This window comes from Anastrepha obliqua, chromosome 3 (genome assembly GCF_027943255.1).
Source record: "Anastrepha obliqua isolate idAnaObli1 chromosome 3, idAnaObli1_1.0, whole genome shotgun sequence".
Taxonomy (NCBI): Eukaryota; Metazoa; Arthropoda; class Insecta; order Diptera; family Tephritidae; genus Anastrepha; species Anastrepha obliqua.
In genome coordinates this window covers 113,761,280-113,778,717 of record NC_072894.1, presented here as the reverse complement: position 1 = coordinate 113,778,717, position 17,438 = coordinate 113,761,280, and the positions used below count along the sequence as shown (strand labels likewise).

Sequence of the window (17,438 nt, the reverse complement as noted above, 5' to 3'; positions counted from 1 at the left end):
GACAGATGAGATTTCCTTTGCTTCACATACATTTTTCCATAGCTTGCAAGTAGTACTAAAGTCTACATATGAGATTTAGTACACATTACATCCAATTTTTAATGGTTTATAACTTGCACTAAAATTGATATATTAGACTTAGTACTTTCTGCCGGCACAGAATTACTACAAATTTTTAAATATCCAATTTAGTGCTCACCAAATAAGTTATTAAATAGTTAGTAACTTGTACTAAATTAATTAGATAAATTTGAAAGGCTCTGCGTACATTTTTCGATAATTTCTAACTCGTACTAAAATAGCTAGATGAGATTTAGTACGCTTCGCATTCATTTTTCTTCGTTAGTAGTACTAAAGTCAATATTTGGGACTTAGTGTGATTCGCATTGATTTTTCTGCAGTTCGTTAATTATACTAAAGTTAATATATGCAATTTCGTATACTTTGCATCAATTTTTTGATGGTTCGTGACTTGTACTAAATTTGATAGATTAGAATAAAATTCAAACGAGCCTATGTAGTACTCAATACATTAATTTTTTGATCGTAGGTAACTAGTACTAAATTAAACAGAAAGTAAACTAAATTTAGTACTAAAGAAACTCTATGTAGACAGCTTGAAGTGAGTTTAAATAATAAGATTTAGTAGATGCCACTTTTATTCCATGCTTAACAGAAAGTAAATTGAACAGAAAGTAAATTAAATTTAGTACTAAAAAATTCTATCCAGAAATTTGATTTAAATAGTAAGATTTAGTACATACCACTTTTATTCCATGATTAGCTTTTCGATCATGCGAAACTAGTGCTAAATTAGCCAAATTTCCAGATGACACCTTTCTTGAAAGTAATAGTGAAGTTGTCCGCAATTGGTGAAATTGTACTAGTTCCAAATTAACCCAGTATTTACCACAAGAAATAGCACAAGTTCCCTACAGGGCAGTTAACCACCTGCTCTTTAGTTGCTACCTACTTTAACATTACTACACTAAGTGGCGGTTGGAATAAAAAATATTAAAAAAATGCACTTCGTCGAGATTTAATGCTTTTCGATGCAGAAATGCTCCTAATTAACACATTTGTTAAAAATTGGTTAGGAAAATTTTAGAGACCTGTTAAGTTGCCTTAAAAAGGCAAACATGCTAAATTTCGAGAAAAATTATTTGGGCGTATCAAAATAAAAAAAAAACATATATATATATATATTTGAGTTATTCATTACGTCGGCTTATATAATAAATTAGGTTTTGAATGCTAGCAGTGAAACTCAAAAACTATTTTTTGACTCCTAACCTTATTGTATTGTAGGCCCCACAAGCTGAGAGTATTTCTTTAAGCCGTTTCTTTCAGCCGAAAAAATTTTCCATGTCAAGTATTGTTTCGCTGTAAAAGCTTATAAATAGTACTCTGAGCCTTTTAGCGAACACAAAAAGTACGTACAATCGCACTAAATATGTGCAAGAAAATTTGAAGCCAAATTGCGCATAAATATGCCCAAAACTATGTAATAAAGCAGCAATCAAGCGCTCATTTCAAAAATTCTAAACATTTATTATTATTAAATTTTGTAAATTTCATAAAGAGCCGAAATAAATTTCCATTCATTTAGCACCGCCTGGAGCTGACGAATGAAACATATGGCGCAGTGACTGCTATGTACTAGGTTTGTACTAGCGCATACGAGTATGAAACATGTGAACCTATACTTCTACATACATAAGTATAATCACATACATTTTTCTTTGTACTGGTATTAGGGATGCTTAGTATTTGATTTTCACGATCCCAAGATATTCGGGATTTCGTTATTGCAATCTCGGAGTCTTGGAATTAGCCCCAAGAATTAAATAATCATTATTGCAACTGCTTACCTCGAAAATAATTCCATGAGCATTTTTTGAGAAGCTCGGATAATATATAAAAAATAATACATATTATATATGAATGGATTTAAAATTTAGTTTTCGATTTGAAGTTAAAATCATTCCATTAGAAACAAAACAAAAAGCAATATTTATACTACATAATTTTTATTTATTTCTTTATATACTCTACAAGCTTTAACCCGTGGCACCGCTCGCGTAGGAGTAGTTTTGAGGGATTTATGATATGTATTGTAGTATATAAAAGAATTGCAAGCAATAATTTTATAGAGAATAATTTTTATTAATAACCATAATATTACAATAGCCGGCATCCGTTGCTATGCCTCGTTGAATAAAATCAAAACAACCAATCAGAAAAATATCAAGCAAAATTATGCGGATTATGAAGTCTAGAGGATGCTTTAAATAGTGGGAAATAGGAAAAACTAAGATTTTTTTAGACTAAATTTAAGCAAATATTCGATTATTAGTGACGAATGAGAGTGCTGGCGCGGCCTGGGGGCTGTGGGAAGGGAGTTCCATCATAAAAACATGCCTATAACTTTCATTGGATGAAAATATGAATGCGTCAAAATTTTTACGTCATTTGGTGTTGTCGTTTCGTAGTGATGCGCGGACAACGTACAGACATTAACCTTTATAGTATAGATTTATTTAGTGAAGTTTATGATGAAGTAGTTCATGGTATGTCGAAGAAAAAAAACAGAAAAAATAAAAAAGATGAATTTTGTGGTTGAAAGAAATTCATGAGGACCGACCGACTCAACCAAATTATTTTTTCAAATTTAAATAGTTTTAAAGCTGCCGTTAATATTTATTTGCCTATGCGTTCATAACTTCTTTCCTCGACCATTTAAACATCAAATTTGGGAAGTTTCAGCTTTTTGTTTTATATGGCAACACTGTTATATAGTTTTGGGACTTGTCTTGACATATCGGGTCATTTTCGACTCGTAATATTTTGACGTGGTTTGCATTATAATTTCATTTCTTTTTTACATATAAGTATATCCACGTAGTTTTTCAGTAAACGTACGTAGAATTGTAGTTTGCTCCACATAATTCAAGTAAGAGAAAAACATTAGTTTGGTAAAATTTCAAGCTGAATGAAAAAATTATAGAATAAAGAATTTTTGCTTTTGCTGAAAGAAACGAGTGAAGAAGATTTGTCAGCTGGAAGTGGAAAAGAGTTTGTGCCCGGAGCTATTGTCCTGATTGAATATGAACAACCTGAAAGTGAATCTGCATTGAATTGAATGTCTCGTGAGCACCGATTCACTTTTCATATCTAATTGTAATATGATTTGAATATCAACACCACTGAATCTTTCTGGTTAGCTGCTTGGCTTGTTTGGATTCAATTTGGTTTAAATATTTGCTTCTAGTTGCACGAGTTCGTTCAGAAAATGTTTTCCCAATATAACCAAGTGTTACTCGTTACGCTATTTCCCGTTTTAAATCTTTGGTGGATTTGCTTCAACTGTGTTTTCCATCTGCAATTGAGAAAATATTAATAGAGAAAACGAATAATTTTGGCCAAGCACAGTTCAACAATAAACAAAAAGTAGTGAACAAAAATATGTTGCCTGCATATTTTGGCGTTTTGATTCTTGCATGAGTTTACAAGTAAATTTTTACTAAGTGTAATACGCAACTATGCCCAAAAGTTCTGTGATTCGACCAGGCAGCACATTGAAGACGAAATTGGCTTGCAGAGACGCATGAATTTGCTTTTATTAGAAGCTTAAGGGAGAAATGGATTGCATGGATGTTTCTTTACTACAACCCATCTTCATGTGTTGCAGGTGACGAGCAATTACTAGGCCACCAAGTTCGTTGCTCATTCAAGTAATCTACGCTAGGTAAATCGCAGAAATACGGTTCGATATTTTGCGTTTGTACTTATGCTGAGTCTGCATACGATTAGAAAATTTTATTTAGAAATAGAAGCCAGAGCTGCGCCTGCACGGAACCAAGGTGAAGGAGTACTTTTAGATTTAGTTGAAGAACTTAAAAGCGATGGACAACTTGCTTGCATCACATAAATTGGGAAAGGAATTATTCGAGAGAAATTTGACTATGGTTGGTATACTTCGGAAAAATAAAAGAAGTATTCCGAAGAAACTTTTATTAGAGAAAGGGCAAACACTCTTTCAATCTACTTTTGCAATCATTGAAACAACTACACTGATATCTTATATAAGCAACAAAAAAAAAAAATCAAATGCATTATCCTTCAAAGCACAATGCACAATTCTCTTGATGTTGGGTTTGAGCCGAAGAAGGTGCCTTACGTTATGGAATATTACAATATGCTTGTTAAGAGTCGGAAGACTGATTTGTCTTGACTTCGAATTCACTTTATTTCGCTTGTGTATTTTTTCTAATGGTATGTACATAAGTTGAGTAGGACCTTATATAGCAAAAATGTATGTGCAAGATGTTACAGTAAGTTAGAAACGAATATAAGTAATAGGCAAAATGATTAAAATGAGAGCGCTTAATTGGTATGTGTGTATGTATGTAATATAAGTATGCATTGAGTGTAAATGACTGTAAATGACAACAAAACGAAAGAAATTGCAAAGTCAAAGTGCTGGGTTCTATTCATTACAGCGGTTCCCAACATCCTCCGCCCGTTGAAAGTTTAAGCTTTCAAGATGATCGTCTAATGGCAACAAGCACAATTTAGTTATAGCTCTTTTGGTGATTCCTGAAGTTGTTTTTAGGCTTGCTACGCGTACTACACTATCTGGTCCAGGAATTATGTCAATAACTCGTGCCAGAGGCCAACGAAGCGGCGGCAGATTTTCGTCTTTTATGAGTACTAGAGCATCTTTTTTAAGTCCTTCCCTATGGGTTCGCCATTTGGATCGTTGTTGCAATTGGGTAAGATATTCTGTACTCCACTTCTTCCAAAATATTTGTTGCATGTGAGAAATTCGCTGCCAACGACTGAGCCTGTTAATATTCAGATCAGTGATGTCTGGTTCTACTGTAGCTGTGAAAGGGCCGCCAATCAAAAAATGTCCCGGCGTAAGAATTGCAAGATCATCAGGATGCTCTGTAAGAGGAATAAGAGGCCGTGAATTAATTACTGCTGAGATTTGGCAAACAAGTGTGCGGAGCTCTTCGAAGGACAGCCTCGAAGAACAAACGACTCTGTAGAAATGAAATTTCGCTGACTTAACAGCAGCTTCCCAAAGTCCACCAAAATGAGGAGATCTTGGCGGTATAAACTTCCATTCGATTCCATCTTCGACACAATGTTTGGCCACTTCACGTTGATGTTCGCTACTCAGAAATAATCGCCTTAGTTCCAGCAGCTCGTTTTTGGCTCCAACAAAGTTTGTTGCGTTATCCGTCCAAATTGTTTTAGGTTTACCTCGTGTGCTGATGAATCTTTGCAACGCAGCTAGAAACGCGGGTGTCGACAAATCCTTGACGAGTTCAAGATGAACTGCCTTCGTGGCAAAGCATATGAACAAGGCGATGTAGCACTTCAGTGGTTGCCTGTTCCGAATTTCCGACTGATAATAGAACGGGCCACAAAAATCTATTCCTGTAGTAAAAAATGATCTGGCCGCTTTTACTCGTTCCCCCGGTAAATCTGCCATGATTTGTTCCATCAATTTTGGTTTCGCACGAAAACAAATGATGCATTTGTTGATAACCTGTGCCACCGTTTTCCGACCACCTATTGGCCAATATTGTAAACGAATCGTTGCAAGCAATGCCTGAGGACCTACATGTAGATATTTTAAATGGAAATAACTAATCATAGATGTTGTAAGAGGATGATGTTTTGGCATTATAATAGGATGTCGCGAATCAAAATCTAAGTTTGTGTTCTTGAGACGGCCACCAACTCTCAGAAGCCCAACCGGGTCCAGAAAAGGTGATAAAGAAAACAATGCACTTTTAGAGGAAATTGTTTCTTTTCTTTGAAGTGACGTATACTCAGCTGAAAAGTGTACCATTTGTATCATGCGAATTAAGAAGTATGTTCCATTCTGAATGTGACTAGGTGTTAAATGACCTGAGATATCCTTCTTCACAAACTTGTAAACGTAACCGTAGATGCGTTGCATAGATGCAAAAGAATTTAGATATTTGCAGTTTATTGACATATCAGAAGCAGAGCGCGTAGTTAGCAAAAAGGTTTTGCGCATTTCGGGAAGCTCTTGAGTTCGAACGCAGCATTTAGGCCACTCATTGTGCGGATTAGACAAAAACGGCGGTCCATGTTTCCACAACGAAGAATTTAGTAATTCTGTTGGTGTGGCTCCGCGTGATAGTATATCAGCAGGGTTTACAGCTGTTGGGACATAACGCCACTCCATACCATCTGTGAGATTTTGAATATTGCTAATGCGATTAGCTACGAATACGTTGAACCGGGATGAGTCCTCCTTCAACCATGAGAGCACAATACTGGAGTCTGACCAACAATAAAACATACAGCTGAAGATATTAAGTTGAGCGATGGAGTGCACTAACTGAGCAGGCAAATAGGCAGCACACAGCTCGAGCTTTGGCACAGTGAGAGATTTAATCGGAGCAACTCGCGACTTTGAGCAAAGCAGATTTATGCATACGCTCTTACCATTGCTAGCACGTATGTAAACACACGTACCATATGCAGACAAACTGGCGTCACAAAAGGCATGAAGTTCCAACGATGCATTCCTTTTAGCGATGAAGCGGGGAAATGTCAAATGTTTGACATCGTTGAATTGGCTGCATAGGTTCTCCCAACTTGTTTCATGAGACATCGGTAAACTTTCGTCCCAGTCAAGTTTTTCCATCCATAGACGCTGAAGAAATATTTTTGCCTTTAATACAAATGGGCCGACTAAGCCGAGCGGATCATACAAACGGGCAATAATTGAAAGTGCAGAACGTTTCGTTATTTTTGTTGGTTTCTGAAATGGGGTAAATGCAAAGAAAAATAAATCATGATCTGTGTTCCATTGCAACCCTAGTGCCTTTGTTATGTTGCTGCCGTCGTCAAACCTTAGAAGTTTTTCCCTATCAGCTAGAGGAATCTGCGCTATTACAGCTTGATCATTGGAACACCACTTTCGTATTTTGAAGTTACCCTTTGCAAGTAGCTGCGAAGTTTGCCCCATTATTTCAATTGCCTCCTCAGCAGTATCGGATCCAGTGATCATGTCATCAACATAAAAATCCCGCAGTACTATCTGAGCACCAAGGGGGTATGATTCGGCTTCATCGTTGGCCAGCTGGTGCATAGCTCTAATAGCTAAGAATGATGCTGGTCGTGTTCCATAAGTGACAGTCTCTAATTTGTAGGTCTTAACATCTTCCATAGGGTTTTCCCTCCAAAGTATGCACTGAAGATAGTCATCTGGTGAGGTGATGCGTACGCAGCGGTACATTTTGCATATGTCACCTGTTAATGCGATGGGCCTTGACCTAAAACGTATTAAAGTTTCTGCAAGTTTTGGTTGAATTGTTGGACCTGTCATAAGAATTTCATTCAGAGAGTAGTTACTTGTTGTAGAAGCTGAACCATCGAATACTACCCGTAATTTCGTTGTTGTGCTATCTTCTTTAAAAACGCAGTGATGAGGAAGATAATATGTTGGTACATTGGGGAGAGCATCCACAAGAGTCATGTGCTTTAAATCGAGATATTCTCGCATGAACGCTGAATACTGTAATCTTACGTTGTCGTTTCGCTGCAAGCGTCGTTCTAGAGAGATTAATCGGCGTAAAGCATATTGATATGAGTCACCAAGCATATTTGGACTCAGTTTGACAGGAAGACGGACTGAGTACTCGCCAGTACCCAAACGGCAATGGTTTGTTTGGAAATGTATTTCACAATCTAGTTCTTCTTTTGTTACCTTCGTGGTTCCTTCGAGACAATTTTCTGTTTCCCAAAAACTGCGGACCATTTGATCAAGTGATCCATGTGGTTCCTTGCTTTCGACGAGTTTGGATGACACCGCGCACGAAGAGCTGATGTTGGAGCGTTGTTTACCGCCAGAGACGATCCAGCCGAGACGTGTCTTTTGCAAAATGTGTGTTGGTTCCTTAAGACGTATTTGACCGACACACAACAAGTCAAAAAATATGCCGGCTCCAATTAAGAGGTCAATCCTACGAGAAGTATTAAATGATGGATCGGCCAATTTTATGTTCTTAGGTATGACCCATTGCGATATGCTGAAAGTGGTGGTTGGTTGCTGCTCAGTAATGGTGGGAATTATTGACGCCGTAATAGTGTTTGTGTAATCGCTGTGAATAGATTTAAAAATAATATTGATTGTGTACTCAACTGTTGTATCTGACTCTCCAATTCCCGAAATTGCTACTGGGAACTTCGATTTCTTCAACTGTAGTTGGTTGGATAACCTGCTCGTAGCGAAATTTAGTTGCGAAGCTGAGTCTAAAATAGCACGACAGGGGATAAAACATCCAACACTGTTTTTTACAAACACCGTTGCGGTAGCTAGTAGTACGGATTCGTTTAGTTTAATGCTTGAGTGCTCGTTTGATATGCATGGAGGCGCCATAGAAACCAAAGATGCTGCTGATCCTGGTTGAGGAAACTTTTCTGCCAATGAGGCATTTTGGAAGGGTTGCTCTGGAATATCCTTATGTAAAAGGGTGTGATGAGCACCTTTACAACGAAAACAGTGAGTGGATTTGCATTGTTGTACTCGATGTCCAAGCTTAAGACAGTTCAGGCAAAGTTCAGCATTTTTTGCCTCTTTCCAGCGCTCGCTTGGGGAGAGTTTCGCAAATGACGGGCAAGTATAAATGGGGTGATCAAGGTGTTTGCAAAACACACATGACCTTTGCGCAGGCTTCGAGACCACAAACGACTTGTTGCGATTCACATATTTGCTCACCTGTTTAGTTGGAGTCTTACCGAGCGTAGCAAACGCAACATTCTCCAGAGTTTGACACCTTTTTTCTAGGAACAACGCCATGCCTTCCCAAGTGGGTAGCTCATTGGATGACATTTTTTCCTCCCACATGTTTTGAGTAGCGGAGTCAAGTTTCTGCATAACGATGTGTATCAGCAAGCTGTCGGCCAATTGTTCTATGCTGCCTAAAGTCTGTAATGCACGAATATGTGACAAAAATTTATCCGTTAACCGCCGGAGATTTGTTGCCACCTTTCCTTCGACACTTTCTAGTCCAAACAACTCACGGATATGTGCCTGAAAAATTAAACGCTTGTTATCAAATCGGTTATTTAGTAATTCAAGAGCTTTATCATAGTTAGATTCGCGAATTTCTAAGGACTTTATGGTGTCCAACGCGGCATCTGCAAGGCATGAGCGGAGATGTTGGAGTTTTTCCACTTTAGTTAATTCAGCTTCTCGGTCAATTATGGTGCGGAACATGGAGAAAAATTGTGGCCAATCTGAGTAGTTGCCTCTAAACGTTGGTAACTTCAGTTCCGGTAAACAAGATTTTGGTTGCTTAAGAACAACCACAGATTGCGAGTCCTGAGGCGAAAAATTGCGTGTGGTTGAATGTAAATGGCTATCTAAGCGTTTGGACTGTAGCTCGCGAGTGATGGCGCCTTTGACTGAAATAAATATGTTCAAGAACTGCTGTCGAGCATCAGAATCTAATTCGTCAGGATCTTCTTCTTCCAGGCGGTTTTGTGTGAGCTCAAAATTACTCCGTATGTTGTCTACCAGTTCCAATTTCAACGTGAGATCTACATGATCCAGTGAGCGTAGGGCTTCGGTTGTTGCGAGACGATGTATGGATTCCATTTGCCTAAAAATAGCTTCACTTTTCCTTTTCAGGAACCATCCTGGTCGTGCGGATAGAGAGTCTTCATTCCTTGACATTTTCACAGTGCCTTTGATAGCGATTACAAAAATTCCCAACTGTATGCGGTATACAGTACTAAGTTAGCGGTAGGATGGCGTGAGTATACAGCTGCAAAAGTAAATGCAAGTCCCGTAGGCTAGGTAGCTGACCGTGTATGCAACGGTTATGCAGGTGAATGTACTTAAGCACACGGTACTTAAGATGAGCAACAACGTTTGCTTATTAGTTTTTAGTTTTTTTTTTTTGTTTTTGTTTTGTTTGTACGACGTATCAAATGTATGATCACGTCGGGGTCACCAATGTTAAGAGTCGGAAGACTGATTTGTCTTGACTTCGAATTCACTTTATTTCGCTTGTGTATTTTTTCTAATGGTATGTACATAAGTTGAGTAGGACCTTATATAGCAAAAATGTATGTGCAAGATGTTACAGTAAGTTAGAAACGAATATAAGTAATAGGCAAAATGATTAAAATGAGAGCGCTTAATTGGTATGTGTGTATGTATGTAATATAAGTATGCATTGAGTGTAAATGACTGTAAATGACAACAAAACGAAAGAAATTGCAAAGTCAAAGTGCTGGGTTCTATTCATTACAGCGGTTCCCAACAATGCTAATGCCAAGAAAATGCTTACCGGAATTAGTTGGAAGCGAAAAAACAACCTTGGGGGATGTGTATTTTTTCCAATATTATCGCTATTTCTGCATTAAATGCCTTCTTTATTTATGTATATATTGATCCAAACGATGAAACTTCAAGAGCTAAAGAAAGTTGTAAGACATTTTTTTATGATACTGGCGCGGATATCATGAAAAAATGTCCAAATATTGCAGGTTCAACAGATCTCAGCTACCTCGTAGTATATCTCCACTTTCGTTTCAAAGCACGCTTACCAACTTCAACAGTGAGCGAGCCAGAAATGAATAACTGGATTCACCACCAAGCGTGAATCACCATGCAACCCAAAAACGCGTGGTAGATGTAATCTTATATACATATATGCCAATTATCTTATATACTATATAAAAAGTTTCCCCTTGGTTTATTGAAGCATAAAACAAAATTTTTTTATGGTGTCGAAATTCTTTCATTTTAAGGTGTAAATAAAGTTGTGAATCTTTCCAATCTTTGTTTTTGTTTAACAACCGACCCGGCTGCACTTGACACCCTTTGGCACTTGATACTTCACATAAGAATTATGGATGTGAAAATATGAATTATAAAATATTAAATTCAAAATATGAAACATAAAACATAAAAAGATATAAAATAATTAGCAAAATTTTTGAATTAAGATTGTAAAGGAAAAAAATTATAATAAAAAAATTACAAAAAATAAAAAAAATGAGGAACATAGCGAATATCCTAATGAATTTTTGCGAAAATAGAATTCGTATGCGAAAAAAAGTTATTCAAACGATTGTTTTGTTTTTGAAAATTTGCCCTACCAACTCATTATGTTATATTTCAGACAGAACTGAAATCCGAAAATAAATGTTTACTTACTCCTAAGGTAACTATTTTTTGATTCCCATAATTCAAGCAAAATTTATTTCTGACAGCACAGATGGTGGGCAGAGCTAGCGTAATCTGCTATTAACCGGAAAACGTATTTCCGAGGGAGAACTTTCAAGCGGCTATTATCCATACAGTGGTGCGACTAACCTCTGCTGCAAATTCATTAAATTGTCACTAATTTTCAACCAGTTGTTTTCGCATCAAACATACAGCATGATTTTTTTTATGTAAATGCTAACAAAGTTTTTTAGTTGAATTTCAACCTCACTGAAGTCACAACTAATGCAAATTGCAAATTGTGAAATTTTTCCCAGTAATGTAATGAACAAAATTTACATACATGTGTGCATGTGTGTGTGTGTATTTGAAACACTTTGTGTGCATGCCATATGTTACGTATCTAAATATACATGGCTGTATGTAAATTCATGTTTAATGTTCTATGGATGGGAGCAACATGACGTATGAGTGACTTTTCATTTTTCATAATTTACCACATCCACGCATTTTATTTACATTTATAAAGGTTTTTCTCTTCTTTTTGGAATTCTTTTGGAATTTTTTCTTCAATACTTCTGCTTGTTGTGCGTTTGAAGTTTTTATTGATTCTAATGTTTATTTTATGAGTGCCAAAATTGGTCGGTAAACAAATGGGCGAATGTACGCATGCAATTATAGGTGTATATTGTATACTTTATGCGTATGTAGGCATGTAGTAGGTAAGTGCGTCCTGCATATACACATGAGCATATTTACAAGTAAGTGTGTCTGTATGTTCTGCTTGAATTGTACGCCTGCAATAAATCTAAATTATTGCAGAAGTTCATAAATTATGCGTTGCTGGTCGTTTATATAAATTAGTGCGTGCACTTGTGTATGTGTGTGTATATATAAATATGTCTATTTTACGTGTCTCATATACATATTATAGGATACGAACATGTGTAAAAATTAATGTTTTCCGTTGTATACGCACTTTTTAAATGTATTTAATTTTTCGATTTTAAATTAAGAGAAAAGGCTCTTAAATATGATTTGTGTGGCATATAAAAGGAATTTAGCTTGGAATTCTTGTGAGTTATATAATTTTTTAAGTCCACTTTTAACGTGGTAAGCGCGGGAGAAATGAGGCTTTTAAGTTTCAATAGTGCGAAGTGAGGCGTAGCCAATTGTCTAATCACACCGAACTTCCCGACAAGTGCTGAATTGCACAGTGTTCCAGAGGAGGTGGACTCAGACGTACCCACGACAATTACAGACGCTTGAGTTAATGACTTACGACTATAGCATACACAGACAAGACAGTAATACACATGACATTATCACACCCTTTCAAAGTTCCATCTGCTTCATAAGGAAATAAATGGAGACTATCAGCGGTGTATAACCTCCATACGTCAAAGGTAGAGAGCTTGGGCGCAGGTTTCTTTTATGGTTGATAGAGGATGCTTTCCATTTCAATTCAACCGGGCTATTCGGGTAATGTTCTTCGATTTCGATGTAACTCAAATATGTTGCTCTCTGGTTAAAATAATGAGACACGTATTTTTTTGTTCGCCCGAAAAAATTTTTTTTCAAGAATTATCGGCAATTTTGTTTTTCGGCTCAAAATTGATTTTTTTTGATTATATAAGAAATTTTTTTTTTAAATGCCCATAACTTAGTCAAAAATGAACCGATTTTAATAATTCTGGGTTCAAAATGATCGTCATTACTTACACGAGCGACTTCATGTAGAAACAATTGCAAAAAAGTAGTTGAAAATTTTTTGCTGTAATGAAAGTGGCGAGGGTGTATTGTAAAACAAGCTCATCTGGCGGGTGAGTGTGCACTTATGGCGACAAAAGATAATTTTAGGCTTTTCCTTTGGCCAGTACGAATTCAAGGAACCTTGCAGATTAAAAAGTAGCCGCAGAAGAGACGTAAATGACTACAATCGTATACGTTCAACTAGCTCCGAGACACTAAGATATAGAAAGCAATAAAAAGACTAAAAATTTAGCCAAAAAAGAAGCCGAACTAGATGATTGATTCGTGTTAAGAGTTTCCTTCCTCCAACTGATAATTCTCAACTAGCGAGAAGGGGGTTTAAGCAGAAAACTCTAGTGACTAAAAATACCTCATTTCTCCAACCTTTCCATTTTTTTTTTTTCATTTTTTATAACGAACTCTTCTTCCATGACATTTAAGTAAATTTCTTGCTGATTTTTGCAATAAATAGTTTTTTGATCGAATTAAATGTTGATGAAATCTGTCGTAGTGGAATCCACAATTTACAGTACATTGCCCTCAACCCAAATTGCTTTACTTGAAAGTAGACATATCACTTATAGACACACACACACACTCACACTCCCACCTACACATGCTTATATATTTTTACCTATTTATTTGCGCTTTTCGCATATTCAGTTCGCTTTTTTGTCCATATTTTCATTACCGATCGCCTGCTGCGTTGACACAAGAATTCCATGGAATTGTCAACACTTCCATCGTTTTGTCGCTTTTTTTTTCTTTTGATAGCTGCAATTTGTACAGCTATTTACCTACTTCAGGTCCGCCTGCTGTTTTTCGGTGCTTTTTTGTTTAATTTTATTTATTTTATACTCTGACATATTTTTTCTTTAATGTTGCTTCTGTTTTGTCAACGATTGTCAGCACTCAAGCGGTTTTGGTTGAATGCTTGCGGTTATTGCACCGGCTTAAAATAGGAGGAAAATACAACGGGAAAATGGTGAATGTAGACAAGTAAACAGCACCTTATCGTTTTAATGCGCACAAAATATTGAATTGTTCCATTTTCGCAGATTTTTTTTTATTTGTAGATCTCGTACAAGGAAGCTTTTAAGTTGCTGCGCATATGTCTGTCATAGTTATTTTTGCACGTAAAATAGAAGACGATTAAGGTAGAAAAATGAATGCAAGAAAAATTTTATTAGTTAATTTTTTATTTATTTTTTTAATAAATAATGATTTTTGTGGATGACAGTAATGGATTTAAAAAAAATTAAATTAAAAAAAAAAACTCAGGGAACCACTAAAGTTTACCCTTTCTGCATTACCTTAAATTTATCACACTCTTAGAATTGGCTCAAGTATATCTCACACTACTGCCACTTAACATAAGTGCGATTCTTAAATCAAGTAATCCAAGTATTTTGGACACTGTCGTTAATTTTTCTGAAAATTCGTTTTTAGATTTGAGTATGGAAAAATTTATAATTTTGAGATTTATTCAATACTGAAAATTTTGGTATGGATTTTTTAAAGTTTTTTTTTGTTTTCTTTGTTTCCTTTTGGCTTTTTAACTTTTTTTTAGTCTTCAGTATAAAAATCCTTAAAAAATGTTCGAAAAAAGTAATAATATTCAGATTTATGCAATGTTTAAAATTTTGATACAAAATTTTCAAAATGAAATACCTTGCATTTACTTAAAACATGTACTTAAAAATATTTTAAATTAAATTTTAGATTTTTTTTTTAATTCCCATGAAAAAAAAAACAAAAAAATTTCGAAAAAAGGAATTATATTCGTACAATGTTGAAAATTTTCCTATGAAGTTTGTAAAGTGAAATACCATCAATTTTCTTCAAAAAACATGTTTTGCTTTTGAATTAAATTATAGATTGTTTTTTAATTTCCATGACAAAAATTACAAAAAAAAAAAAATTGAAAAAAACTAATAATTTTGGGATTTATTTAATGTTGAAAATTTTTATATGGAGTTTCTTAAAGTGGACTACTGTTTTTAGCTTTAAACTTCTCTTTAGTTTTCGGGATAAAAAATCCTTCAACAATTTTCGAAGAAAAGTCATAATTTATTTAATGTTGAAAATTTTGATACGATGTTTTTAAAGTGTAATATCTTCAATTTTGTTATAAAATGCAATTTTTTATTAAAAATTATTAAATATATTTTGTTTATTAAAAACTTTTTATAAAAAAATTAATTTTTTTATTACTAATTCTATTCTATTATTACTAATTACTAATAAAGAAATTAAATTTTGTTTATTACAATTATTTAAAAAAAAATGAATTTTGTTATTCAAGTTTTTCTACAAAAAAATTTTTTTTTTACTAGTTTTTTATAAAGAAATTAAATTTTTTTTATTACAATATTTTTATAAAACAATCACATTTTTTTTATTATAATTTTTTTATAAATAAATTAAATTAGACTTTATGTTTTTCAGACAATTTAACGAAATAAAAGCCACTACATATTGACTATTTATTTATTTATTTTATTTAAATTATTTTTTTTTATAAAAACATTGTTCATTCTATAACAAAGAGCATAATAAGCCATGTTTTAATCTGCTAAAAGGTTTATAAAAATTCGAAAAATTTTCAACGAAATTTCAAAATATTTAATCTGAATTCTTTTTCTTAATGTACGGCGCTGAGTTCTGGATATTAACGAACACCGATGGACGGTTATTAGGAGCTTTCGATAGAAAAATTATTCCCAAGATCTATGGTCTGATTTGCGTGAATAACGCATATTCAATAAGGTGGAACCACGCGCTGTACGAGCTGTACGCCGACATCGACGTAGCGGCTGCATTGGCTAAGCCGTGAATGGACAAAGAAGGTGCTCTTTTCGAAATGCACTGTTGGAACTCGCACCAAAGGACGTCCCCAACTACGTTGGAAGGACCACTAACTGGCGTGAACGTTATATAGCTCACAGTTATATAGCCCATTAAATTTTGGTATACAAAGTATAAGCTTGATGTTGTCAGAAAATCCTGTTGATTTCTTATGTATTGTTTTGTTTTTCTTGATGAATATTTGCGCTTTCTTTATACAACAAATGCTCGAAATTTTCGTATGTAAGAAACTTTAAAAATCAATTCGTTTTTAACCTACGTAAAATTTGGGTTTTATTATACCAAAATTCCGTATTTAATTAGATTGTTTTTTTTGTTTTTTTTCATTGATGTTTGATGATTTACTTCCCTCCCGAGGATTCGCATTTTCGTCGTATACAAAAAAAGAAAGAAACAGAGAAACAAAAAAATTGTGCACTTTTCGCCAGCAAATCAAACAAAACAAAAATTCAAGAAGTTAGATTTTTACTCTGTTTTTATGAAACAAAAATCGCGCAACATTTATTTTGAGTATACTTATGTGCATATCTGTACATGAAATTAATCAGTGGTAACCTAACTTTGTTTTTGCAAAGTTCTGATGACCTAAAAATATTAATATTCATTGATTTCAACTAATGCTCTGTAATTCTTTTTGTATTTGATAATTACGTGAGGAAAATTGCAATCGTACAAAAAACAAATAAAAAAGTATTATTGCATAAATTTAGACATAAACTTCATTCAATTAATAAATGCTAAATAGTTATAATTTATATGTATACTTACATACATACGTACATATACTCATTCATGTATGTTTAGTACACGGAATTATGTACGTAGGTATATGAAAACGCCGTAAGTGCACTCGTGATTTAATTACAAATTAGTTAACTGTAAAATTGAAAATTATGTAGAGCAGTGCGCTGATAATGAAGCTGAGATGAGCTGTTATGCTTCGCAGTTGCGCTGATGTTGCGAAAAATATTAAAACCACAAGGACTGCGTGAATACCTGGTGAAAATATGCGTTAAATTTATTTATATTGTATGTGCATGCATTTGTTTGATTCAAATTATACAGGTTTTTAAGTGCATCAGTATTTTGAAAATGTGTGGTGAATATTTGTATATAATATAGAGTAAAGTTAGGTTATCATAAGTAGCATGGAATTTGCGTGTTATTAATTTCTTAGTTTGACAGCAGAAATTTTTTTTTTCATTTTGTTAAATCTTTGATGCAGACTAGCGGTATTTGATAGTAGAGTGCACGATTAGTACTATTAGCTCTCATTACATTGGTATATAAGGCATTTATTTTCTCTCTCCCCCTCTGTTGAATGCTCTATGAGGGCAAGTAATGAAAGAAGAACTATTTGACCTCTTAAGTCCACAATAAAAAAAAAGAAAAATCTTTTTTGTCCGCAATAATGTAATGAGCGATGGGTGACTTCTTTCAGATGATTCATCGCACGAATCTGCTAAGCGAATGAAAAGCAGCTTATGGCGGCTGGCGTAAAATTAAACAACCAAGTTCTTTTTGGATTACTTTTTTACTAAAAAACAATGAAATTGATGTGATGGAAATTTTTATTTTGACCTTTACG

The 17,438-nt window shown here is 34.7% G+C and overlaps 1 protein-coding gene across 1 annotated transcript; it reads right to left on the bottom strand.

Annotated features, from left to right (window-relative positions):
• Nucleotides 1-4,489: 4,489 nt before the first annotated feature.
• LOC129242163 (uncharacterized) lies at nucleotides 4,490-9,652 on the bottom strand. Its single transcript, XM_054878727.1, has one exon. It carries the CDS (start codon nucleotides 9,650-9,652, stop codon nucleotides 4,490-4,492), a length of 5,163 nt encoding a protein of 1,720 aa, XP_054734702.1.
• Nucleotides 9,653-17,438: the final 7,786 nt, after the last annotated feature.

Coding starts and splice junctions, on each gene's coding strand:
- LOC129242163 (XM_054878727.1), bottom strand. CDS start 9,652: ATGGAATCCATACATCGTCTCGCAACAACCGAAGCCCTACGCTCACTG.